The sequence below is a fragment of the Panthera tigris genome, chromosome D4 (assembly GCF_018350195.1).
Source record: "Panthera tigris isolate Pti1 chromosome D4, P.tigris_Pti1_mat1.1, whole genome shotgun sequence".
Lineage (NCBI taxonomy): Eukaryota > Metazoa > Chordata > Mammalia > Carnivora > Felidae > Panthera > Panthera tigris.
This window is the reverse complement of record NC_056672.1, coordinates 30,211,353-30,238,476: the sequence shown is the minus strand read 5'-3', so window position 1 is coordinate 30,238,476 and position 27,124 is coordinate 30,211,353. Positions and strand designations below refer to the sequence as shown.

Below are 27,124 nucleotides of genomic sequence, written 5' to 3'. Positions count from 1 at the left end.
ATCTCACAATATATTTTTATTTTCTTTAAAAAAAAACCCATCAATGTTTATTTATATTTACCCACGTATTTACTGCTCCCTTTGCTTTTCTCTCCTTTTTGCATCCCACACTTTCTACTTTCCTCCTGATTAAATTACCTCCTTTAGAATTTCCTTTACTAATAGTCTGCTTAAATTCCCTTAGTTTTTTTTTTTTTTTTTTTTTTTTTTGTCTGAAAAAGACTGCATATTTTTCCTTTGCTTTCAAAAGACATTCTTGTTGGGGGGTAGCATTCTAATCTGACAGACCCTTGAAGATGATGCAGTTCTGCTGCCCTCTGCCTTCCATTGTTTCTGGGTTTCTGTTCTTGCTTTAGTTTTTGGCTTGGAGACTCACTATCTCCCACATATTTCATGCTTTTATAAAGGTTTTAAGTTATTTTACCTAGCATTTTTAATTGTTTTTAGCAGGGAGATTAACACAGATAATCTAGCTCACCGTTACCAGGAACTAGAAGTCAGTATTGTTTTTATTTTGAATTATACATGGAAAGGAGGGCAACTGATTCTTTTCAATACCTAAGAACCTCTAAAGTTGTAATATCCCAGAAGTTTTATTGTTTAGCCAGTTGTAGGCTGTCAACCAGAATGTTGTGAATGAAGGGGAAGGTCTTGGATGCGAGGCCCTCTCTTTCTTTCTTGAACAAATCTCCTGATAATAACGTTTTCTAATTTTTGGGGGGTAAATGACACTTAGTATTTCAAAATCCTTCAAAGGATGTCTTATCTGAATTGCACACTTAATGTCTTTTTAGTGGGAAAAAAATGTTGGACTCCCCTTGATAGCTGTGGATTGTATATCAGTCAAAAAGTTCTCAGTTAGTGTGTGACCTTATGAAAGGATATATATTTTTTTCATTTATGGAAGAGTAGGTCTTTTGTATGTTTCTTCAGTATGTTCTGAACAGTATTTCTCTTGACAAAATAATTCAGGAGGTCAGAGCTCAGTAAACCTAATTCAAGTACTACTGGTATGTTGTTTAACCTTGGTAGATATGTAATCATTCTAGACCTTGAAAACAAATAAAGTAACTCCAAAGTAATGTGGGTGGTAGACACAACTTTTTGAAAGGGTCACCAACCTTGTGACATTCCAGTGGTGTGTTTTATTTATTTAAAGTTTTTATTTTATTTATTTTTGAGAGAGAGAGAGTGTGTGTGTGTGAGCAAGCAGGGGAGGGGCAGAAAGAGACGGGGACAGAGGGTATGAAGCGGGCTCTGCTCGGATAGCAGAGAGCCTGATGTGGGGCTCGTGGGGCTCGAATTCACGAACTGTGAGATCATGACCTGAGCTGAACGCAGACGCTTAACTGACTAAGCCACCCAGGCACCCTGTGGTGTGTTTTAGATTGTGGAAAATTCACAGTTGTTACAGGGAAATGATTTGCTTACTGATGGGGAGTGAGTGTCACCATCTATATATATGAAGGAAAATCATTATTGGAGTTCTAATCAAATATTCTTTTTTTTTTCATGGAAGTTGTTTCCTCTGCCTCTCCTCTATGTTGGAAACCACATAAGTGGATTATCAAGCACAAGTAAATTAAGGTATGGTGCAGGGGAATGGTTGATGGGAGGTTCTTCACTCGTTTGTTTCTAATGGTACAATACAAAGACCAAGTTTGATTTTTTCAAAATATTACATGAGATTGAGGAAAGCCCTATTTGTATAGTGAGAGTAAAAAGGGGGCAGGTGGAAGGTAGACCAGAAGAAGGACATATAAAACTGACAACAGAAAGTAGACCTCTCCTCTTTCCTCTTATTTGGAAAGGACAGATTGTAGTTGTAGAAAATAAAATGTGAAATACTGGTTTTAGTTCTACATTTTAGTTTTTTTGTTTTGTTTTGTTTCTTTCTGGGATTGGGACGGTTTTCCTTAATTGTATCAAATTTGTATTAAAGCTTCCGGAGTTAGGTGCTATTCTGTGTTACCATGGATCTTATTGGCTTGTCTCTGAGTGAGTTCACCTGCAGCTGTGGGGAATGGTTTCGGTTAACACTGACAGCTGCTCACTCCTTGCATCAGGGGTCTCCGCTTCACAGATGAAGGCTTTGTTTCCTTCTTCTTCCTCTTCCTTCCCCCACCCCTCTTTCTCCCCCCTCCCCCTCCTCCCTTCTCCCTCCCCCTCCTCCCTTCTCCCTCCCCCTCCTCCCTTCTCCCTCCCCCTCCTCCCTTCTCCCTCCCCCTCCTCCCTTCTCCCTCCCCCTCCTCCCTTCTCCCTCCCCCTCCTCCCTTCTCCCTCCCCCTCCTCCCCTCCCCACCTTCTTCGTCCTCTTCTTTTTTAAATGTAGGCTTCACCCCCAGTGTAGAGCCCAATGAGGGGCTTGAACTCAAGACCTGAGCTGAGATCAGGAGTTGAACGCTTAACCGACTGAGCCACCCAGGTGCCCCTCTTCTTTTTTTTTTAAAGTGATTTTAGAAGCATACTTATTATAGGTGTTCTGAAAGGCTCTACATGCATTGAGGAATGAGTATAACTTCCATTCATTGATACAACACTGTTCTCAAGGTAGCAATGTTAGAAACATCTTTATTACAAGTGTTCTTAAACACTTCCCTACATGCATTTGGAGAAGATGGCTTCTCAAGTGCCGTGGGGTTTCTAGGAGAAGAGAGTTAACCAGAAAATGAGAGTAAGGAGGAAGAAAGATTGTTCACGTGGTGTCATGTAATGTGTTCTGCTGTGCCTCATATTTTCTGTAAACTGGTAGCTGGTTCTACTGCTTTGATCATATTAGGTTCAGTTTTTCAGACAAGATCAGTTTATTGGTGATGTTGGGTTCTTTCTATTGCATCATGGGGCACATAATGTTTTAGCCCACTTCTTAAAAAAATGTTTATTTTCTTTATTTTGAGAGAGAGCACGAGCAGAGGAGGGACAGAGGGAGAGGGAGAGAGAGAATACCAAGCACATGGGGCTTGATCCCATGAACTGTGAGATCATAGCTTTGGACTGTTAACCGACTGAGCCACCCAGGTACCCCTAGCCCACTTTTTTAAAAAACCCCTTTTTGAGGTATAATTGGTATAAAATAAACTGTACATAATTATAATGCACAAATGATAAGTTTTGGCCTGTGTATAAGTCTGTGAAATCTATCACTGCAGTATCTAACACCCATAAAGATTTCCTCAAGTGACCTACTTATAATGATATTACATTGATCGATTCCCCTTTTAATGATTTTAAGGGGTCAGTCTGGTCCCTTCATTAGAAAGTGCCCCATCAGTCAGTCAGTCAGCCAGTCTTTTCTTTCTTTCTTTCTTTCTTTCTTTCTTTCTTTCTTTCTTTCTTCTCTTTCTTTCTCTTTCTTTTTCTTTCTTTCTCTTTTTCTTTCTTCCTTCCTTCCTTCCTTCCTTCCTTTTTTAATGTTTTATTCATTTTTGAGAGAGAGAGAGAGACAGAATGAGAATGAGTGAGGGAGGGGCAGAGAGAGAGGGAGACACAGATCCAAAGACGGCTCCTGGCTCTGACTGTCAGCACAGAGCCCGACATGGGGCTCAGAGTCATAAACCGTGAGATCATGACCTGAGCTGAAGTCAGATGCCTAACTGACTGAGCCACCCAGGCACTCCCATCAGTCTTTCACCTAATGGTTTTAGATTCATTGATGATGACTTTCTAGATCCATTATTTCATTACAAGTTGCAGATCACCCTGTCTTCATGTATTATGTAAACTTCTTTAATAAATACAAACTTCCACCATTTCACACAAGAAAGGCAGGGCGTAAGCTTTATTTATACATGTTCAGTATAATAAATTAGTGTCCTGTCACCTTCAGTGGTGACCAGTGAGAGTTTTTGCTTGTTTGGTTTTTTTACTATAATCATTATAAACTCATGAATTTCCATTTACTTGATAGAAGTCTTTTGTCAGATCTGTGTTTTGCAAGTATTTTCTTTCAGTCTGTAGTTTTGTCTTTTTGTTCTCTTAGTGTTGTCTTTCAGAGAAGTTTTAAATTTTAATGAAGTTCCATATCATTTTTTTCTCTCGTGGTTCATGCTTTTGGTGTTGTATTTAAAAACTCATTGTTGAGGGGTGTCTGGCTGGCTCAGTTGGTGGAGCATATGACTTTTGATCTTGGGGTTGTAAGTTTGAATCCCATGTTGGGTGTAGAGATTACTTAATAAAATCTTAGGGGTGCCTGAGTTGGTTAAGTGTCCAACTTTGGCTCAGGTCATGATCTCATGGTACGTGGGTTAGAGCCCCGTGTTGGGCTTTGTGCTGACAGCTTGCAGTCTGGAGCCTGCTTGGGATTCTGTCTCCCTCTGTCTCTGTTCCTCCCCCACTCTCCCTCTCTCCCCCCACTCTCAAAAATAAAATAAAACATTAAAAAATTTCTTTAAAGATAAAAAAAAAAACAACTCATTGCTGTACCCCATCACCTACATTTTGTCCTGTGCTATCTTCCAGGAATTTGATAGGTTGCATTTTACATTTAAGCATATGGTCTATTTTGAGTTTATTTGTGAAAGGTGTAGGGTCTGTCTAGATTCCGTTTTTTGCATGTAGATGTCTAGTTGTTTTAGCATGGTTTGTTGAAAAGACCATCCATTCTCCATTAAATTATGGTTGCTCCTTTGTCAAAGGTCAGTTGACTATATTTGTGTGGGTTTATTTCTGGGTGCTCTAGTATATTCTATTGATCTATTTCATTTACTTGATGTTTTTAGTTAATTATATAAATAATTCTTTTGAGGCTCACATTATCCCATCTCAGGCCAATGGGAGCCCCTATGAGTTGGCTTTTATGTTCTAGTGCCCCAGTGCTCTGGTTAGTTCCTTGCTTTCTGGCACATGATGTCCCAGGCTTGTCTTGAACTTTTCCTGCCATTCTCCAAGGATCCCCTGTTTATTTTTATTTTATTTTATTTTATTTTATTTTATTTTATTTTATTTTATTTTATTTTATTTTATTTTATTTTATTTTATTTTATTTTATTTTGGAGGGAGAGAGAGAGCACATGAGCAGGGGAGAGGGGCAGGGGAGAGAGAGAGAATCTTAAGCAGGTCTGATGTAGGGCTCCATCCCATGACCCTGGGATTATGACCTGAGCAAAAATCAAAAGTTGGACGCTCAACTATCTGAGCCACCCAGGCACCCCTCCCCTGGTTGTTTTTAATGGTAAAGGTTATGTTCAGGCCACAATCTAGGTTCTGGATATATTGTGAAGGACCAGCCAACACAATTTCCTGATAAATAACATGTGTGGGAGAAAGAAAGGAGACAAGGATGACTTCATTGAAGAATGGGATTGCCATTGATTGGATTTATGTCTAGGAGTAGGATTGCTGGTCATATGGCAGTTCTGTTTAACATTTTGTGGAACGTCAAACTATTTCTCAAAGTAGCTATACCAGTTTACAGGGCTACAACTTCTCTACATTCTTGCCAAATTTGTTATTGTCTGTTGTTCTGATTATGGCTGTTCTAGTAGTTGTGAAGTAGTATCTCATGGTTTTGATTCCATTTCTCTGATAACTAATGGTATTGAGCATCTTTTCATGTGCTTATTGGCCATCTATCTATATAGATATAGCTATAGATATATTTTAGAGAAATATCTATTCAGATCTTCTGCATATTTTTAATATGGTTATTCATCTTTTTATTTTTAAGCTGTAAGTCCTCTTTATATATTTTATATACAAGTCCCTTAACACTTAACACACAAGATTGCAAAGTTTTCTCTTATTTTGTAGGTTGTCTTTTTACTCTCTTAATGGTATACTTTGAAACACAAAAGTTTTAGGTTTTTAAAAATTTAATTAACAATTAAGGTAAAATATATGTAACATAAAATTTACCATTTTAACCATTTTTAAGTATATGGTTCATTGGCATTCAGTATATTCACATGTTGAGCAACCATCTTCAGTATCTATTCCTTGAACTTTAACATCATCTTAAACTGAAGCTCTGTACCCATTAAAAAATAACTGCCAATTTTCTCATGCTTCCAGCCACAGGTAACCTTTATATTACATTCTGTCTCAATTAACTTGCCTACTCCAGATATTTCATACAAGTGAAATGATACAGTCTTTTTTTTTTTTTTAAGTTACGGCTTATTTCAGTATAATGTTTTCAAGGTTCACTCATGTTGTAGCATGTATAAGAATTTTATTCTCTTTTTAAAAGATTTTATTTTTAAAGTGATCTCTACATCCACCCTGGGGCTTGAACTCACAACCCCAAAATCATGAGTCACATGCTCTGCCAAGTGTGCCAGCCAGGCACCCCTATTACTTTTTTAAGGCTAAATAATATTCTATTGTTTGTATATATCACCTTCTGATTATCCATTTATAAAAGTTGAAAATTTTGATGAAGTCTTATTTATCAAGTCTTTCTTTTGCTGCTTGTACTTTTGGTATTATATCTAAGAAGACTGCCTAATCCAAGGTCATGAAGATTTATCCCTATGCTTTCTTCAAAAATTTTAATAATTTTAGCTCCCATATTTAGGTCTTTGATATGTGATAAATTCTTGTATATGGTGTGAGAAAGGGGTTCAAATTCATTCTTTTGCTTGTGGATGCATATTCAGTTGTCCCAGCACCATTTGTTGAAAAGACTTTTCTTTCCCCATTGTATTGTCTTGGAACCCTTGTTGAAAATGAATTGACCATAATTGTATGGATTTATTTCTAGATTCTTAATCCTATTCCTTTGATTACATGTCTATAATCAATAACTAGATAGTGCTAATTACTGTACCTTTGTAATAAGTTTTCACATTGGGTCCACCAACTTTATTCTTTTTCAAGATTGTTCTAGCTTTCTGGTTTAGCTTTCTTGTTTTAGCTTTCTTGCATGGCCATATTTTGATTTTTTTAATCTTTATTTTTTATAGATTTTTTAAATTTTAGATAGAGAAAAAGTGCAAGCTGGGGAAAGGGGCATGGGGTGGGTGGGGGAGAGAGAGGGAGAGGGACAGGGACAGGGACAGGGAGAGAATCTTAAGTAGGCTCCATGCTCAGCTCAGAGCCCAATGTGGGGCTCAATCCCACGACCCTGGGATCATGACCTGAACTGAAAACAAGAGTCAGATACTCAACCGAGTGAGCCACTCAGGTGCCCCAATCTTTATTTTAAGTAGGCTCCATACCCAGTATGGGGCTTGAACTCACGACCCTGAGATCAAGAGTCTCATGCTGTACTGTCTGAGCCAGCCAGGTGCCTCACCATATCAGTTTTAACATCAGCTTGTTAATTTCTGGGGGGAAAAAAAAGCCAACTGAGATTTTGATAGGATTGTGTTGAAACTATAGATCTATTTGGGAGTATTTCCAATACTTTAACAATTTTAAGCCTATTGATCCAGAAACATGGAGTATCTTTCCACTTAACGCTTCTTTAATCCTCTAACAATATTTTGTAGTTTTTAGTGTACAAGTCTTACACTTATTTTCTTAAATTTATTCCTAAGAATTTTTTTCTTTTGATGCTATCATTAATGGAATTGTTTTAATTTCCTTTTTGGATTGCTCATTGCAATATATATAGAAATGTAATTGATTTTTGTATATGCAATTTTTTTCCTGCACTCTTACTTAACTATTCATTATGATAACTCTTTAGTGGATTCCTTAGGATTTTCTTTATGTGTCATTTGCAAATAGGGATAACTTTATTTCTTGCTTTCTAAACAGTATCCTTTTTTTTTTTTTTTTTTCAGTTTAATTGCCTCTTCTAGAATCCCAAGTATATGTTGAATTGATGTAGTGTTGAGAGCAAACATTCTGGTCTTATTGCTGATCTTAAGGGGAAAACAGTCAGCTTTTCATCATTAAGTATAACTTACTTGCTTTTAAAAGGCATCATTAAAAATACTTTTTGGAATTAATTGACTTTTTGGGTGCTTTGAAAAAGGCAGTTCTAATCAGTCTCATAAGAGATCTTTTTTTTTTTTTTTTAACATTTATTTATTTTTGAGACAGAGAGAGACAGATCATGAACGGGGGAGGGTCAGAGAGAGGGAGACACAGAATCTGAAACGGGCTCCAGGCTCTGAGCTGTCAGCACAGAGCCCAACGCGGGGCTCAAACTCACGGACCATGAAATTGTGACCTGAGCCGAAGTCGGCCGCTTAACCAACTGAGCCACCCAGGCACCCCTCATAAGATATCTTTAAGTGTGGGTATAAAGTTCCTGAAAATTCTTTCTGTACTTGTTCTCTGGTTGTGGCATCATTGATCACATGGAACCCCTCCACAGGTCTGGTCCAGAGGAGATGGTCACTGCTGTCCTGGCTGTGGTTCTGACTTTCTTTCTCCAGGTCACCATCTTCTCAGGGTGACATCTGGAAGCAGGTGGAGGTTGGCTGTTCCAGCCTAGTCAGTTTTTTTGGGTGTGCATTGAGCTGTGTTTTGGAATCTCTGAGTTTTGAGGCCCCACTGAAAGTTCTTAAGTATTTTTAAAAGGCAATGAATATAGCCTCATTACATAAAGTTTTGAGGAAAAAATAACTCATAACTTTATCTTCTAACATACTATTTTAAATATTGATTTCAGTGTTTCCCCATATGTACAATGTGTCATGTTACAGTTGTAGCTTCTACATAGTTATGTATTCTCCTTGTTTTATTTAATATTTATTTTACAATAGTGGTATAAAGTTTTACATTCTAGAGTTAATGTGTAATGTTCCCTCAAATAGATTTATCATATATTTTATCACTGTCTTATTGTGTGACTGTTTTTTAATGTTTTATTTTATATTTTAAGAGACCGAGAGAGAGAGAGAGTGAGCAGGGGAGGGGCAGAGAGAAAGGGAGACACAGAATCCAAAGCAGGCTCCAGGCTCTGAGCTGTCAGCACAGAGCCTGCTGCAGGGCTCAAACCCGCAAACACAGTATCATGACCTGAGCCGAAGTCAGATGCTTAATGTACTGAGCCACCCAGGCGCCCCTTATTGTATGACTTTTAGGTTGTTTCTGATGTTTTCTCCAAAGACACTGTTGTAATGAACACATTTGCACACCTGGTTTTTTTCTTTCTTTTGTATTATTACCTTGGGCTGAATTTCCCAAAAAGAAATCATTAGGTCCAAGGTTAGCACTTAATGACTGTTGATACATAATTCCAACTTAATTTGCCAAAGGGTGTGTTGGTGTATACTGCATACGGTATTTTAGCATAGTCTTTGTAGTTTTAGCACAATCTTTGCAGTAGTTGGATAACATGATTTTTAAAAATTGCTAGCAAGTGAAAAAAATTGCTAATAAGCAAAAGTGGCATGAAACTACTAAATCTCCATTTCTATTATTTAATGTGATTTGTTGGTGTTATATGTGAGAATTAAGGTTAATTTCTTATATTTAATTTGGAAAGTTAGTGGGCTTAATTAAAAATGTAAAGCATGTGAAAAAAATACTTGGTATCTGATGTTACTATACTTGAATCTTTTCCCGACAGTTTGCCGATGTTCACCGTGCTCAGGAAATTTACCATTCCACTTACTTTACTCCTGGAAACCATCATACTTGGGTGATTTTTCTGTTTCCTCTGTTCCTCTCATGTCCTTTCCCCTCATCCCATATTATTTTTGCTTAGCAAGTTCTCAATATCTAATTTTTTTTCCAAATAGTCAATTTGAATTGCTAGTAGCAATAACTTAAGGACAAATGGTTTATTCATTTAAAAGCAGTCTCCTGTTTCCATGATTCCATAAGAACATGAGTGATTTTTTTTTGCTTGTGATTTTATAGTAGACTAATAATATGTGTTTATAATAGAAAATTATAAAAAAAAAATAAAAACCAACAATCCCCAAACAGATGTAAGTATGTTTCCTGAGCCAGCTGGAATATACCCTGACAGGAATACAGAGGAAAAATTCTCCATGTGTACATATAGAATAGGAATGCAGGAAGTCATGAAAATCCATTCTGATGTAGTGATTACAATAGAACATAGGAATAAATTAATTTTTATAATGTTAGTTTAAAAATTTCTCATAAAGATACTCAGGCCAGTATCAGAAAAGGTGGTTCCTGATTTTGCTTAGGAAGATTATTTAGCAATGGAATTTTGATGATGGCCCAATGTTCTAAGTCCTATGTTGAATTTTATCTTAGTCTTTGGATGCTTGATATAAGACCATCTAGAACTGTCGGCAGGAGCCCTTCTGCATTCTGTCATAGCATCTTTCTAATGAGAACAGAGAAATACACTTACAATTAAATTAGACAACTGTTTAAGAAAGACATTTGGTCTGATTTATTAATCCTCTTACAGATACTTACAGTGCTTTCTCTCTGTAAAGCGATGTCCGTTAGATTTTAGCTATAAAACTGTGAGCAATGTGTATTTTCAGTTTAAGAATTGTAATCCATATTTTTTCCTTTTTCTTTCTTTCTCTATCATCTATCCATCTATTTATCCCAGGAAACACTATTCCTTGAACATCATCGTCAGTGTTTTTACCATCATACTTGGCGCTTTCATAGCAGCTGGGTAAGACTCTGGACTGTTTCTGTTCAGTAACTTCTTTGTGCCTTTGACAATAGGCCCCACCCCGCCCTCATTTTCCATTTTCCATCTGGCTGCAGTTGAATTGAGCAGCTAGGAGACAAGTCTGTTGATGTTAGTGGGTTCCCCATGTGTTCCTGTGAAAGTCAGACTGGGTTCTAACTTGGCCGGAACATTTCTGAGAATGTATAAAGGGAACATTAGAAGATATGAATACAGCTTTTTTTCATAAAAAGGAGTAAACTACTTGCTTTTATTACTGAATGTTTGTCTTCAGTACAAAAAATTTACTTGAAAAGTTCTTGGGCATTTGGTCAAGATTAACAGCTTTATAAAGCCCTTGTATGCTGATTTGTTTTATCACCTGTGATGCCTTAGCAGTCTGTTTCCCAGGTGGGGTACTCTAATTAAATGTATTTGTATATCTGGGACAGGAGCCAATACCAGTGCATGACTAAGTTGACCCTTGAACAACACGGGGATTAAGGGTGCCAACTGCACTCCCTCCCACTCCCCCTCCCTCCGTGGAAAATCCAAGTATAACTTTCAACTCCCTAAAAACTTCACTACTAATAGCCTATTGTTGACTGGAAGTCTTACTGATAACATAGTCAATTAACACATATTTTGTATGTTATATGTATCATATACCGTATTCCTAAAGTAAAGCAAACTAAAGAAAAATGTTAAGAAAATCATAAGGAAGAGAAAATACATTTACATTTACAAATACAAATACAAAATACAAATACAATATTGTACTGTATTTATTGAAAAAAAAAAAATCCATGGATAAATGGACCAGCACAGTTCAAACCTGTGTTGTTCAGGGTCAATTATAGTATCATTTTTGTTAATATGTAAGACCAGGAATTCGGACTCCAAGTTTGCATTTGAAAGCAGACACTCAGACTCCTGGCTTTTAAATAGATTTTTTAAAAATGTTTATTTATTTTTGAGAGACAGAGAGAGACAGAGTGCAAGCAGGGGAGGGGCTGAGAGAAAGGGGGACACAGAATCTGAAGCAGGCTGCAGGCTCTGAGCTGTCAGCACGAAGCCCGACGCAGGGCTCGAATTCACTGTGAGATCATGACCTGTGCCGAAGTCCGATGCTTAACTGACTGAGCCACCCAGGCGCCCTAGACTCCTGGCTTTTATAGCCTGGTGCTTAAAGCATATGTGCAGTTATATTCCCTGGGTCCAAAACTTAGCCCAGCCCCTTGTCAGCCGTTTCTCAGCCTCTCTGTGCCTCAGTTTTACTCATGTGTACAGTAAAGAATAGAAAAAAAAAAAAAAACCCTACCTGAGTGAAGGGAAGAATGCAGACTGGATGAATTTCAGTTAAATTAGTTTCCTTAACTGATTGAGAAAGAAGAGTTCTGGATCATTAATTGCAAATTAAATAAGGGCATGGATATTCTCTTATTCTAGTCTCCTTGCTTACTAGCTGTACAACCAGGACAAGTGATTTAGCCTGCCCGCACCCCAGTTATTTCGACTATGCAATGGAGGTTAGAACAGACCCACCTAGTAGTGTCTTTGTGAGAATGAAATGAGATAGAAAACTGGGGTTTACTCTAGCATGTGGCCAAGTTCACCAAATACGTGTTGAGTGTGTACTATACACGAGGCATCATTCTAGGTGCTGGGGAGTCCAGCTGTTAACAAAACAGACAAGAAACCTTGCCTGTACGGAGCTTCCATTCTAGTTGGTGGAGACAGACAATAAGTAAAAGAAACAGATTAGAAAATATATCATGCCAGATGGTGACAGATATTAACAATTTATTTGTTTTGTTTTTTTATTATTATAAATGTGTTTAGTCCCTTGCCTAACCAAAGTTTATTATTTACATTTTCATCTGTAACATCCCTGTCCCCAGTCGTATCTGTGGCTGAGTTCAGCCCCTCTACAAGCTGGCTTCTACTTTCAGCACTGTTTTAGGTCTCTGGTATGTGGACTTTAAACAGCAGAACTTAGAGCCTGTTGTAGTCATGAAGATTTTGTTCCAAGATAATCATAGGAGCAAAGTAGCTAAAAGAGGGAGGTGCTCTGTTGAAAGTGCCCTCCTCCCACAGCGCTTTGAGGTGTCCCCTGGGCAGCCTCTTTTTTGTAAGTTTCTTAGAGCTTGATTTGGAAACTACTCAGAGTCAATTGTATACTTTTACAAAAATGGTTTATAAAAATGTCTGTAAGGCTTTCGTGAGGAATGGTGCTTCAGATGCTGTGTATACGGAGGCGTATTTCCAGACCCAGTGAATAGAAATTCAGCTCATAATTAGCACATGTGATATTCTAATGAGCTCAAAGGGTAGTGTTCCCAAAACATCTAACTTTCCCCCAAGAGCCAGCTTGGAACAGTACTTCTCAACCTTTCCCATCCTCAGCACCCACAGAATGGATACTATCTAGGTGGGTGACAAGCACAGTTCTTAGCTGCAGGCTAGCTGTGACCCCCAACCTTCTCTCTGCTCATTCAAATCACCTCGTCTAAATGCAAATAACTGTAGAGCTGATTTACTCAGATGAGCCAGTTTATGCTGCTGTAACAAACAGCTCCCACATTAACATACCAAGTATATTCTGCTCACACTACTTACTCAGACCAACATTAGTTAACGCTCTGAGGGTGCTCAGCTCATTGTAGCTACTCAGGGACCCAAGCTGATGGAACCCCTGCCTCAAAGGGAGGGAAAAGGGCATGTGGGGAATCGTGCCCCAGCTCTTCAAGCTTTTTCTTGGAAATGCCATGCATTACTTCCTCTTACATTTTGTTTGCTGAAGCAAGTTACATGGTCAGATAAAGTTAAAATATCATGTCTGTAAACAGCCATAAAGGACAACTAAAGGGTTAACCATGAATTTGCTCTCATTTATTAAAGCAAATGAATTCTTTTCAAATTTCTGTGCTTTTACCAGTGGCCTAAACAAGTGGTGCTAGGAAACTTGAGGCCCCCGGAGCAGATCTGAGAACTCTGGGAATTTCCCTCGGGCTCTCCTAGGAAGTGAGCAACACCTTTCCACTCCCCTAGAAACCTGGCTCTTTTATCCATTGGACTCTTTGCCATTTTGCGGAACAGCAGACGCTTCTTAACATGGAGCCAAATGTGGGTAGGGATGAGATTTGGAAGACCCTTATTTTAAGAGATTTTATTTTTTGTGTGATTGAGCCAGAGAATTCTGATTTATGATGATCTAAAGTTAATTTACATTCTCACAAATATATTTGTAGTTAATAATGCCAGCAGAAGCCTCAAGCAAATCTGGTTTAGTTTGCATTCAGATTTTGACACAACTTTTGCCTCTCTATTTCTTTTTCTTTGGTTAGAAATGATCTTTCTTTAAAACAAATTTTTATGTTGCAGGAGATCAGGATATGCCATTCTAAAATATGCCACTTGGGCACAAACATTATTTTGAGCTGAAGGCAATTGAGAACCAACAGATGTAGGAAGAGTTCTCGATCTTCCCCTTTCCTGCCTAAAAGCAGACCATAAATTTCCCTTTGTGAATGTGCCCCCCTTCTCCTGCACCAGGAGTAGGAGAGCAGGTCTCACTGGAGACAGAGGACCTGCACCGAGATGAGTCTGTGTAGATAAACCTTACTACAGTAACACTTATCTTCCATTGGTTTCCCCCATGCATTTCCTAGTCCTTTCTCCATAATTTATTTGTTCCTTGGAATCCAAATGTCTTTTTTTGTTAAAATGATATATAAGCCGCAGAGTCTAACCACTTATTTGAGATTCATTTCTTTTTTGTGAACTCCTATACATGTGAAATGTTTTATAAAAGTTGTATTCCTTTTTTCTTGTTAAGCTACTGTCAGTTAAATTTGCAGGCTCCAGTCACTGAACCTAAGAGGGTAGAAGAAACCTCCTTGATGATATGTATTTATGAATTATGACATGGGTCTGGCACTGTCTGTAGGATCAAGCGTAGTAGGTGACTCATATGGCTCAGCTGTTCTTTCTCTCCCTGTGCCGTGTGCCCCCGAACATTTTTATACCAGTATTATTTATATAAAATGGAAGTAGAAAAGAAGATGTTCAAAAGAATGAGGAGAAGGTAGCCTTAGAGGAATTGCAGAGAAGGAATGGATCACTGCCTTGCCTTTTTGACAAACAGGGTGGGGGCGTGCTGGTGGATGATGTGACCGGCGGGACACCAGATGGAGGTGTCAGTTCCTCTTTCGACCTCTCTTGCCCCAGTCACTGCCCAGCTGTCCCCACAGGGCATCTCCCCTGGAGATGGCCCTGTTTATTACAATAAGCAAAGCCACTGGGTGGGTTGGACAAATCATTCCCCTCAGAAAAGCAGAGCTCACCGATTATTACGCCATTTGATCAGTTGGCGAAAGAAAGGGCTTTGCAGTTAAAGGAAGGTGGTTAATGTTGCTCTGGTTTTAAGCCATTCATGATTAAATTGAAGCCACCTGATGGCCTGGTTTTGTTTTGTCTGGAGGCAAAGCAGAGGAATTAACCACAGGGGGGAAATATGCCAGAGGAAAAGAAGGTGGTTACTAGCATCACAAGTGGATTTGATTAGGGCAAGATAAAACAGGCAGGCTTGAAGGCCAAGTTGTGAGTTTCTGAATAATCATCCTTTTGTGTTCTCCCTCCCAGTTCTGACCTTGCCTTTAACTTGGAAGGCTATATTTTTGTATTCCTGAATGATATCTTCACAGCAGCAAATGGAGTTTATACCAAACAGAAAATGGACCCAAAGGTACCAGATCTTCACTCCTTTGATTTTTAGGCTTTGTCCTCTGGCCCCTAAAATTACATGAAAAAATAAAATGGATTTGTAAAGTTGGCACATAATTTAATTTACATGATATGCTTTATAAGTCACTAATTTCTTTTCAGTTATCTTGTTTGTATGGGTTCTTGTTATCCCTTACCTTACAAAGTTTTGGTTGAAAATAAGACACTATTTTAGATGCAAAGTCAGAATATATAAAGAGATTATTTTGAGAGGCAGATTAAAATTAAAAGGTGTTTTTTTGCTATCCTCATCAGTGACCAAGGCAAAGTCAGGGGTATTCTGAGAGCCACTCCAGTTTGAGAGTCTGAAGGTATGGGTTACATATAAAAGTTACGCTGCTTACTGGTTGTTGTGACTTGGACCCTTAAACTTCTCCAAACCTCAGTTTCATCATCTGTGGAATGGATCATTTGTAAAGTCTTGCCCAGCAGGAACTGCCTCTCCTGGTCAGTAACTGAGCGGTCTCCCCAGAGACTGGTGGGCAGATGGGCGTTTCTTGCATGTGGCCGCCTCCACGTCTGTGGGGGTGGGGGGACAGTGCTTACCCCACCCCAGCTGTTCCGGAAGCTCTGGAGGATGAGCCAGGCATATGTTGCTTTGTTCCAAGTTCTTTGTGTTGAGTGAGGGAGTTTGCTTTGATGGACAGACTCATTTCTGTGAGCTGCTTTTTATCTGCACTGTTTTTTTCTGCAGGGCCCTTTGTTTTTTTACTGGTGGCAGTTTTACAAAAACAGGTTTTTTGCCTTTTGAGGGTCACAGTATGTCACCCTTTATGAAAAATGGTAGAGAAGTAGTGAAGCCACTTTAATGAAAAGTAAATTTATGCAAGATTAGAAAATGAGATACCTTGTATTTTAACACTGCTGTTCCTTACCAGAAAGAGCAGATGTTTTTAAGGAGTTCTGTTTATATTAACATTTTAAATGTTCTTAATTTTGTTCCAGATTTCTCATTTTGCAGACAAAATGATAAAAAAAAAACAATTAGAATGTGAGAGATGGGTGGGCCTCAGAGTCCATCCATATTCATCCATTTTATCTGCCATTTTTGTTTAAAAGAAATGTTTTGCTATCATGATATGCTTGAGGTGAAGCATTTTACATTAGGAATTTACTGAAAATATTCCAATACAGAGTTGGTCAGAATAGATTTTTAACTCTGCATAAATACATAGTTATATAAATGCCTTCGAAATTTGATGCTTTGTGTTTCTAAAATTCAGTGTTTTCTTTGTTTTTGTAGGAGTTAGGCAAATATGGAGTGCTTTTCTACAATGCCTGCTTCATGATTATACCAACTCTTATCATCAGTGTCTCTACTGGAGACCTTCAGCAGGTGAGCTGGTGACAGTCATTACATTCCTGCCGAGCAGCCTCTGAGAGTCTTAATAGTTAACTTTTTGTACTGCAGTGTAAAGCGTAAAGGTAAGTCGGATTACCAGGAGGGTACATGGAATCGAGATGTGTGACATCACCAGTAATACCTCTGATGCTATCCTTCCTTTGGTGTTTATCTTTTTTTTTTTTTTTTTAAATTTTTTTTTAACGTTTATTTATTTTTGAGACAGAGAGAGACAGAGCATTAACGGGGGAGGGTCACAGAGAGAGGGAGACACAGAATCTGAAACAGGCTCCAGGCTCTGAGCTGTCAGCTCAGAGCCCGACGCAGGGCTCGAACCCACGGACCGTGAGATCATGACCTGAGCCGAAGTCGGACGCTTAACCGACCGAGCCACCCAGGCGCCCCTTGGTGTTTATCTTTAGACACCTGGGAAGCAGCAGAAGTAGTCACAAGAATTCTGGACTTGAAGATTTTGGAAAACTACAACAGTAAAAATCTGAGTTTGAGCCTTCGTATCCCTGTTTGCTGATGTGGGGATCCTAGGAAAACTAACTTAGAAGGGGATTTTGATAGTTTTAAAAATGGATTTATTTATCTATTACCTTTATAATGCACATTTTGAAACATATGCAAAGTACAGAGAATAATTAAATGAACTCTCCTGTACCCACCGCCCAGGGTCAATACTTTTCGGCGTTTTGTCATTCTTATTTCATCTGTCCCCATCTGCTTTCATTTTTTCCCCCCTCTGGAATATTTTAAAGCAAATTCCAGATATCATGGGATTTTGTCTCTAAATATTCCAGGATGTACATTTGAATTTTGAGAATGTGTTGCTCTTTTGGTATCTGCCCTGCTCACCTGTCTGCTGCACATACATGAGAGACAAATAAGATGGTAGATGAGTAGAAACAGAGGGGGCCCAGCTGGAGGGAGTGAAGACCAGTCATTCAGGAAGGGTGATGTTCACCCAGTAGCATCCACAGTAGCCACCTTGAGGTGTGTCAGCCGCTGCCAGGCCCTACTTTTTCAGAAAGTTGCCAGCTACACCCCTTCTAAGAATTTTGCCTGTATCTTAAGGGAGATGTTTAAGTTCGCATGAGAAGATTTGCTAGGCAAAATTGTGGTCCAGTCTGGCCTCCACCCACAGAACCAACCCTCAGCAACCCTTTTGTTGCTGGACTGACAGGGGTGGGGGTGAGAGGGGGTGTTCAGAGAGGCCTTGTGCAGTAACCCGATCCTGCCACATGACTGTTATTTCTGTGTTTACTAATCAGCATGTTTCTGTGGTGCAAACAGTTTGAGTTGATTCCATCTCCCCCCATCCAACCCCCGCCTTTTAGGGGGTTGAGTACTTCCAGAAGGCTGCAGGCTCTTGTGGGCTCCTGGGTGGATGTCAGGGTTTCATATTCTTTCTCAAAGCTATACTTTTCATTTGTACAGTTCCTGTTCAGAAGAGGAAACAGACCAGAAACTGAAGTTTAGGTACCTTATGAATTAAATTGACTAGATGTATTATGTTAATAATTGATAACATTGTTTTGATAGGAATATATGTTCCCACACCCAAACCATTGCTTTATAACTTGTAACATGGGCTCTCAGAAGTTTCTCTTCCTTGTAACGATTATCCCTGCAGAATTATTATACTTTCTCAGGTAATAATAAAAATAATAGCAGCTGATATTTATTGAGGACTTATTGTATCAGACATTGTTTAAAGCACTGTACATGAACGATTTCACTGCTTTCCACAGCAGCCTTCTGAGGAGAAGGGACTGTTTGCTATTCATCTTGTAGATGAGGAATCTAGAGCACGGTGTTTAAATACCATCCAAGGACAGCAGGTGATCGATCCAGGCAGTCTTGCTCTGGAACCCATTCTCCACTGTAATCTTAGTTACCTTATTGTACATGAAAAGTGTTTCTTGCCTTCATGCATGAAAAACCATATCTTATATCTTAGAAAGTACAAAAGGCCTAACGTATACTTTAACTTATTAAGTAGTGGTGTTCTAGGAGAATGTTATGCTCCTATCCTGGTTTTTGGTGCTGAACTATCTAAATATGTACCCTATCTAGTCTCTTTTTTGACCAGGCTTCTAATCTACAGTTTCTCTAGGTACCTTAGAGCCCCAGCTGTGATTACTCTCCACAGAAATTCCAGATGGATTAGAGCTAAATATATAGATTTATTTAAAAATCTATAAGAAACTTATAATTGGAAAAAATAGAATGTGTTTATAACTGTTAAAAGGGCCTTCTGTAAAAATGATAAGATACAAAATCACGAAGTTAAAAATTTGACTCTATTTTAATTTAAAAGTATTGTATGATAGGAGATCCAGAAGATATGGGACACTCACTATAATCAGTGATTTTTAAAACCCTGTGGAAAAAAATAATGTATTTTTCACTAGTAAGATTGTTCTGCTGTGTGTTCGTTCCATTAAATTGTAAGCTTCTTCCAACTGGTTACTTTTAACCATGTGTGAATCCGTTTTAGATTGTGAACCGAATGTAATAAAGAAGAGAACTTATATAATTAGATGTGTTAGCCTATAAAATTGCATTTTGTTTGCCAAGTTTGGTTTGATTATAGCAGAAATTGATTGATAAATTAGGGCAAAATATTAACTTGTTAATAGAAAAAGTACTTAGGTGAAGCATTTTTCCTGGTTGGCTGGAGAGGATCAGAGGTTGTGGTTAAGACTCATGTGTATGACTTACTGCATGGAGATTCACTCACTCTGGGACCTTGGACTTACACGGTCAACAAACCTGGTAACAGCACCTTGGCTCTGTCTCTGATTGTCCAGGTCCATGATGCCAGCTCCTCTTGTCAACAGTTTGGGCCCCTGGATAATACTGTTTGGGTGACCTTTTTTTAGTCATTTGAATTGCTGCACCAGGCTCAAAGTACATGGGGTATATTGCATTTGATGAATAGGGTAAATAGTAGGATTTATTTTTCTGATTAAAAAAACGCATAAATGCAAAATAAAAAAGATGCATGCTCCACCATACTGCTAGAGAAATAGCAAGTCTAGTATATGTGCTGCCGAAGCGAGCACAGCAATAGCAAGTCTAAAGGAAGCAGCACTTCATCGTTCTTCACCTTTAATTATTTTGTTTTAAAATAAATGTCATACTACATTATTTTTTACATTATTTTTAAAAATGCCACCAGCACAGCCTCATCATTATTAAAGGAACAAAATAAAACTAAAATCTATTAAAATATAGATTGGCAAAGAATCCAGATATTTTTGTGAAGATTACTACATAGCCCTCAGTGGTTTATATGGTATCAGAACAGTTTTTATTTACTGTTTGCAGAAATAGTTTCAGCTTGTTGAGTAAATACTTCCAGTTTGTTGAGCAAATAAATGTTTTTCTATCTGTGGCTTGGAGTTTGGAGCATATGGTTTTCTCTTATTTCCAGTTTTATTTTAACTTTAGATACAGAGTGTTTTCTATAGTTTTTGTTTGGTTTTGATCTTTGACTACCTTGGATGTTTTCTGCCCCTTTGACAGTAAGACAGCTTTATATTTATATTTTCCTTTCACAAGTAAGCATTAAAAAAATAATTTTATGCTGGAAACTTTCAAACCTATACAGAAGGAGAACAAATAGTATAACAGACCCCACGTACCCACCAACCAGCTTCAACAGTTATCATCAATATTTAACGTGTATCTTTTTGATAAGAGATGTGGGCAGAGTCTTACTAATGAAAAAATAACAAGTGTGGCAAGATTGTATTAATTGGGGGAGAATTCCATTCTAATTGGCTTAAAATTTTTGAATTCTAAACTTAACAAGAATTTAAATAGTTTTAAATCTTTAAACTTATAAAACTTGATTAACCAAGTTTTGCCTAGTAGGAAGTGAATAGAGCTTATGTTCAACTGTGTTATTCAGCACATGCTTATGTGCAGCACATGCTTATTGTCTTGAGTCACTTTAAAATCATTTTTGGATGTAGACAAAGGGCAAATCATGAATAAAATGCTCCTTTTTATTGTTACCTGTCATTTCAAGGGGGTTAATTTCATCTTCTCAGCTAAGTTCTTGAGAGTTGAAACTCCTGCACCCAACTTCTGTCTTAACTCCACCACCCCAATTACTTCCTTGCTTTGCAAAAAGCAAATAATTTAGTTTATTTGTTCATAATACTTACTGAGCATTTGTAAATTCTTGAAAATATTTCATGGACTTAGCCATTATTATTAATTTTCTAATAAGCTTTCTTCTAAGATTATTTATTACCAAAAAAAAATTTTAATGTTTATTTTTGAGAGAGAGCGAGAAAGCATGAGTGGGGGTGGGGCAGAGAGAAGGGGACAGAGGATCCAAAGCGGGCTCTTGCTAACAGCGTGAGCCCAATGTGGGGCTCGAACTCACAAACTGGTGAGATCATGACCTGAGCCGAAGTTGGATGCTCAACTGACTGAGCCCTCTGGGCACCCTTCTTCTAAGATTATTTATAAAAAGTAAACCCAATCTTGATTTTGTGACTACAGATTAATAAAGAGTTAATTACAGATTAATAAAGTCACAGCAACAATAGTGATACTGGATCCTTGGCTCCCGCCAGGTTCTCAATAGTTTCATTAAATCCTCACATGGACTTTTTGAGGAAGTTTTAAAAAAAAATCCCTGTTTTGTGAAAGGAATCTGAGATTTAGGGAGTAAAAGTGATATGCCCAACATCCCACAGCTGGTATTGGCTAGGATTTTTTAAGTTGTATTTTGTTTGGGAAAGTGGTTCCTGTAATAAAACACGATTTGGTAAAATCCATAAATTTAAACTGCAGTATTATGAGTCTAACCATTAGTTTTCTTTCTTTTTTGTAATAGGCTACTGAATTCAATGAATGGAAGAATGTTCTATTTATCATACAGTTTCTTCTTTCCTGTTTTTTGGGGTAAGAAACCATAGACAAGTAGAAGCTCGGTCTATGACATCTCTTGACAAGTCAAATCGAAATATACGTTCTGTATGCTCTGTTAAAATCCCTTTGTCTATGCTTCTCCAGCTTTCTCTGGAAAGTACCCCTGTAGCAGAGGAGTGGAGTGAGACCCAGGATCCCTGGGAACACAGCCCAAAAGACCAGGAGCAAGCATGAAACACTGTTATTTTTGAGAGTCATGTTAACATCACATTTCTCCAAAATATGATGTTGTCTATTGATTTCTGAAAGTTAGTCTGCATGAGGTCCGCTGATGTATTACATTCAGTGCTATTTGTTGTCTTTGCTACAATGTCCCTCAGTTTTCAAGATCTTCCACCCACATAAATATGTGGAAATGACAACCATTTACTCTAGTGCCGTACCTGCTGTATTCAGGGAAATTTCTGAGGAGCATTGTCCAAGCCATTGTATTGTCCAACAATTTTAGGCTTTTGTCTTAAAATTTTCTTTACGTCTGTCTTCCTGTTGAGAAGCCATGCAGCCTGTGTCTTTTATCTTCTGAAAACTTGAAAATTCCCTTTCATGAATAGGTAATACACGCAACTAAATAATCCAAGAACTGCAACAGAATTCACAGGGAACAAAAGCTACTCTATTTTTCCCTGTCCCCCAGCACTGCAGTTTTCTTCTTCAGAGGTGACCCCTGTTTGAAGTTTTTGGCATATCTTTCCTGAGTGGGGCTACATGCATAGACGAACACCTATCTTATCCCATACTGAAAGGTGCTTTGAATGACTATATCAGGGAATTACTTATCAAAAGTAATTCTGTGAATTCCCCCCCCCCCCTTTTTTTTTTTTTTACCACCAATAGTACAGTTTTCATTATGTTTAAATTGGCTAAGAACACCTCAGTCTCTTTGATCAACACTTAAAAATTCTCAAACTTGATTTTAATTGCAGTGATGTAGTCTCACACGATGAAAACATTTATGTATAACTTCCATTTCACTAATTCTCTTTTTAGCTGTGTCTGATTTAATGTTGAGCCTCTTGATTGACTTTTTGATTTTAACAATTTTTTATTTGTGAGTTTCATGTGTTTTTTTTGTTTTTTTTGTTTTTTTTTGTTTTTTTTTTTTACAAACTTATTCATTCCTAACATTCTCTCATTGGTGATCTTTGTGACTGTAGTAACTTTCATTTCTTTAAATGTTATACACATAGCTGTTCTGTATTCTTCATTTAATGATTCCAATTATCTGCAGTTTTTAAGAATCTAAATGTTATATATAGGTTGTGACTGTCAAACTGTGTGTGGTTGGTGACTTGTCATTGTGAGCACAGTGCTTAATCAGTGTTATGGGCTGAACGCTCATAACAAAATGCAAATTTGAGAAACCTTCCTGTGGGGACAAATTGTTTCTGGTCCTGCTGACAGCCAGGCATTGCCCCTGACCTGGACCGCTGTGTGCATTTCTGAGGGTCTAGGCTCAGTGAGCTAAAGTGTCCCTCCCAACGTGGAGTCTGGCTCAAGGCTGTTTCCAGACAGTGCTGTTCTGCTAAGGTCTCTGCCCCAAGGCACCCCTATTCTGTTTCAGTTGTGTTCTGCTCCGACTCCTGCCTGGCCCTAATACTTTATCAGTCCACAGACTGATGTTAACTGTTAACTGTTGTTAACACAATACTTGTCTTTCTCTGACTGACTTATTTCATTCCAGTTCCTCCTTTTTTAAAGGAGGAGGGTTTGGGTGACTTCTTGTGCCTCTTTCAAGACCAGTGATCTCTCAAGTAGTGTGTCCTTTCCAGGCATAGGTTGCTTTGCAATGGGAGGGTCCCTTAGGGCACTTAGGTAGCCATTGTCAGAAACATAAGTGAAATATTTGTAGTTTTCCCAGTTGTTGGCTGACATTTAACTTTGAAAACAAAATCTAAGCCATGCTTGTGAATCACCCTTTGTCAAACCATCTTTTCTCTCTGGTTAAAAAAAATTCAACCCATATCACACAAACTCAGACTAGCACTTTTCCCTGGCTAATCCCAGATTCACCTATGAACAACAGAGCTAAATTTCAAAATTTTTCTCATTTCACTATAAACTCAATGAGATACTGTTTCTATTTTGTTTTTTAATTTTTGGTTTTTTTTACTTGCATTATACCACTTAGTCATTCCTTGAAGGAAATCAAGAAGTAAACCCTTCAATGTCAGCTGTCCTCAGTGAATGATGCGCTGGGGGGGTCTGGATGTGAGCTGCCACTCTCTGGGACTTGCCTGCCATAGGCCTGGCCCTATCTGTGTATAACTCCATGCATTTTTTCCTTTTTAATAATGTGTTTCTTAGAAAATAAATACTTTATAAAGGTTTTTGTCACCAGTAGTCACTTTGCAAATGAAAATGCCATAAAGGCATATCAATTATAAATAAATCAGTAAATGATGAAATCATCAAGATTTCAGGTTTTACCCAACTTTAAGGATGAAAACTAGGTAGGTCTGTTTTTTAAGTGGGTCTTTTGAGGACACTAAAATCATGGCACTATTCCAGCAGCTAAGTGTCTGAACTCTGGAATCAGATGGCCTGGGTTTGAATCATGGCTTTGCCACTTACTAACTCTGGGTCCTTGGACAAGTTATTTAACCACTCTGAGCCTCAATTTCCTTATCTTTAAAATGTGGACAATGAGATAAAGTATCTGATTCATAGGATGTGGATTGAATGAGATAATAGAGATGAGCACTTAGAACAATGCTGGACACGGAAAATGCCCAGTAATGTTAACTGTTGTTAAATATTTCTATTTCTTGAGGTCAGCCTGTTTTTGAGCTGACCTCTTTTCACCCCAGACAGAATTGGTTCTTCCTATAGTGCATGGCTTCAATAGTTTTTTTTTCTGTTACATATACAGTTGACCCTTGAACGACACGTAAATGAACTGTGTGGGTTCATTTATGTGTGAATTTTCTCAATAAATACATACAGTACTGTAAGTATATTTTCTCTTCCTTATTATTTTCTATTTTTATTATAGATATTGACTCTTTATTAGCCTTATATACTTAAATATCTCATTCCAGCATGTGACTTGTCTTTGTTACTTAGGGTTTTTCTTTTCTTTTTTTCTTAGAGTACATAATTTATTTAAATTGAAGTTTGTTAACATACAGTAACATAACATACAGGAGAAACCAGTGGTTCATCACTTCCATATAAGACCCAGTGCTTATCCAACAAGTGCCCTCCTTAATGCCCATCACCCACGTAGCCCATCCCAACACCAACCCTCAGTTTCTTCACTGTGTTTAAGAGTCTTTTATGGTTTGCTTCCCTCTCTGTTTTTGTCTTACTTTTCCTTCCCTTCCCCAGTGATCATCTGTTTTGTTAATTAAATTCCACAATACTTGTCTTTCTCTGACTGACTTATTTCATTTAGCATAATACATTCTAGCTCCATCCACATTGTTGCAAATGGCAAGATTTCATTCTTTGTGATCACTGAGTAATATTCCATTGTATATATATACACCACATCTTCTTTATGCAGTCATCAGTTGATGTCCATTTGGCTCTTTCCATGATTTGGCTATTGTTGATAGTGCTGCTAAAACACTGGGGTGCATGTGCCCCTTCAGAATCAGCATTTTTGTATCCTTTGGATAAATACCTAGTAGTGCAATTGCTGGGTCATAGGGTAGTTCTATTTTTAATTTTTTGAGGGCCCACCATACTATTTTCCAGAGGGGCTACCCCAGTTTGCATTCTCATCAATAGTTCAAGAGGGTTCCCGTTTCTCTGTATCCTTGCCAACATCTATTGTTTCCTGAGTTGTTAATTTTAGCCATCCTAACAGGTGTGAGGTGGTATCTTATTTTGATTTTGATTTGTATTTCCCTGATGATGAGTGATGTGGAGCATCTTTTCATATGTCTGTTAGCTATCTGGATGTCATCTTTGGAAAAGTGTCTCTTCATGTCTTCTGACTACTTCTTTATTGGATTATTTGTTTTTTGGGTGTTGAGTTTGATAAATTCTTTTTTTAAAATTTTTGTTTAATTTATTTTTTAAGTTTACATACAAGTTAGTTAACATATAATGCAACAATGATTTCATTGTTCAGGAGTAGATTCCTTAATGCCCCTTACCCTTTTAGCCCACCCCTTCCCCTGCAATCTCTCCAGTAACCCTCTGTTTCTTCTCCATATTTAAGAGTCTCTTATGTTTTTGTCCCCCTCCCTGTTTTTTACTATTTTTGCTTCCCTTCCCTATGTTCATCTGTTTTGTATCTTAAAGTCCTCATGTGAGTGAAGTCATATGATATTTATCTTTCTTTGACTAATTTTGCTTAGCATAATACCCTCCAGTTCCGTCCATGTAGTTGCAAATGGCAAGATTCCATTCTATTTGATTGCTGAGTAATACTCCACTGTATATATATATACCACATTTTCTTTATCCATTCATCCATGGTTGGACATTTGGGCTCTTTCCATACTTTGGCTACTGTTGATAGGGCTTCTATAAACATTGGGGTGCATGTGTCCCTTTGAAACAGCATCCCTGTATCCCTTGGATAAATACTTAGTAGTGCAATTGCTGGGTCATAGGGTAGTTCTAGTTTTAATTTTTTGAGGAACCTCCACACTGTTTTCCAGATTGGCTGCCCCAGTTTGCATTCCCACCAGCAGTGCAAAAGAGGTCCTCTTCTGATCCTTGCCAGCATCTCTTGTTGCTTGAGTTGTTAATGTTAGCCATTCGGACAGGTGTGAGGTGGTATCTCATTGTGGTTTTGATTTGTATTTCCCTGTTGATGAGTGATGTTGAGCATTTTTTCATGTGTCAGTTGGCCATCTGGATGTCTTCTTTGGAGAAGTGTCTATTCATGTCTTTTGCCCATTTCTTCACTGGATTATTTATTTTTTGCGTGCTGAGTTTGCTAAATTCTTTATAGATTTTGGATACTAACCCTTTATCTGATATGTCATTTGCAAATATCTTCTCCCATTCTGTTGGTTGCCTTTTAGTTTTGCTGATGGTTTCCTTTGCTGTGCAGAAGTTTTTTATTTTTATGAGGTCCCAATAGTTCATTTTTGCTTTTGTTTCCCTTGCCTCTGGAGACATGTTGAGTAAGAAGTTGCTGTGGCCGAGGTCAAAGAGGTTTTTGCCTGCTTTCTCCTCTAGGATTTTGATGGCTTTCTGTCTTACATTTAGGTCTGTTGTCCATTTTGAGTTTATTTTTGTAAATAAATAAAAATTTTTTTTTTCTTAGAAGTGGTCCAGGTTCATTTTTTTGCATATCGCTATCCAGTTTTCCCAGCACCACTTGCTGAAGAGACTGTCTTTATTCCATTGGATATTCTTTCCTGCTTTGTCAAAGATTAGTTGGCCATACGTTTGTGGGTCCATTTCTAGATTCTCTATTCTGTTCCATTGACCTGAGTGTCTGTTCTTGTGCCAGTATCATACTGTCTTGATGATTACAGCTTTGTAGTACAGTTTGAAGTCCAGGACTGTGATGCCTCCTGCTTTGGTTTTCTTTTTCAAGATTGCTTTGGCTATTTGGGGTCTTTTCTGGT

At 38.0% G+C, this 27,124-nt stretch overlaps 1 protein-coding gene across 4 annotated transcripts in view; it reads left to right on the top strand.

Annotated features, from left to right (window-relative positions):
• SLC35D2 (solute carrier family 35 member D2) overlaps window positions 1–27,124 on the top strand; it is a 57,203-nt gene that overhangs the window by 12,813 nt on the left and 17,266 nt on the right. For 3 of the 4 annotated variants that reach the window (XM_042964631.1, XM_042964634.1, XM_042964633.1), the window contains 6 exons: window positions 1,520–1,587; window positions 9,467–9,538; window positions 10,439–10,507; window positions 15,149–15,251; window positions 16,533–16,625; window positions 21,496–21,563. In XM_042964631.1, the coding sequence (XP_042820565.1) occupies window positions 1,520–1,587; window positions 9,467–9,538; window positions 10,439–10,507; window positions 15,149–15,251; window positions 16,533–16,625; window positions 21,496–21,563 (473 nt within the window). The remainder of the gene's footprint in view (window positions 1–1,519; window positions 1,588–9,466; window positions 9,539–10,438; window positions 10,508–15,148; window positions 15,252–16,532; window positions 16,626–21,495; window positions 21,564–27,124) is intronic. The other variant, XM_042964632.1, reaches the window with a different exon arrangement.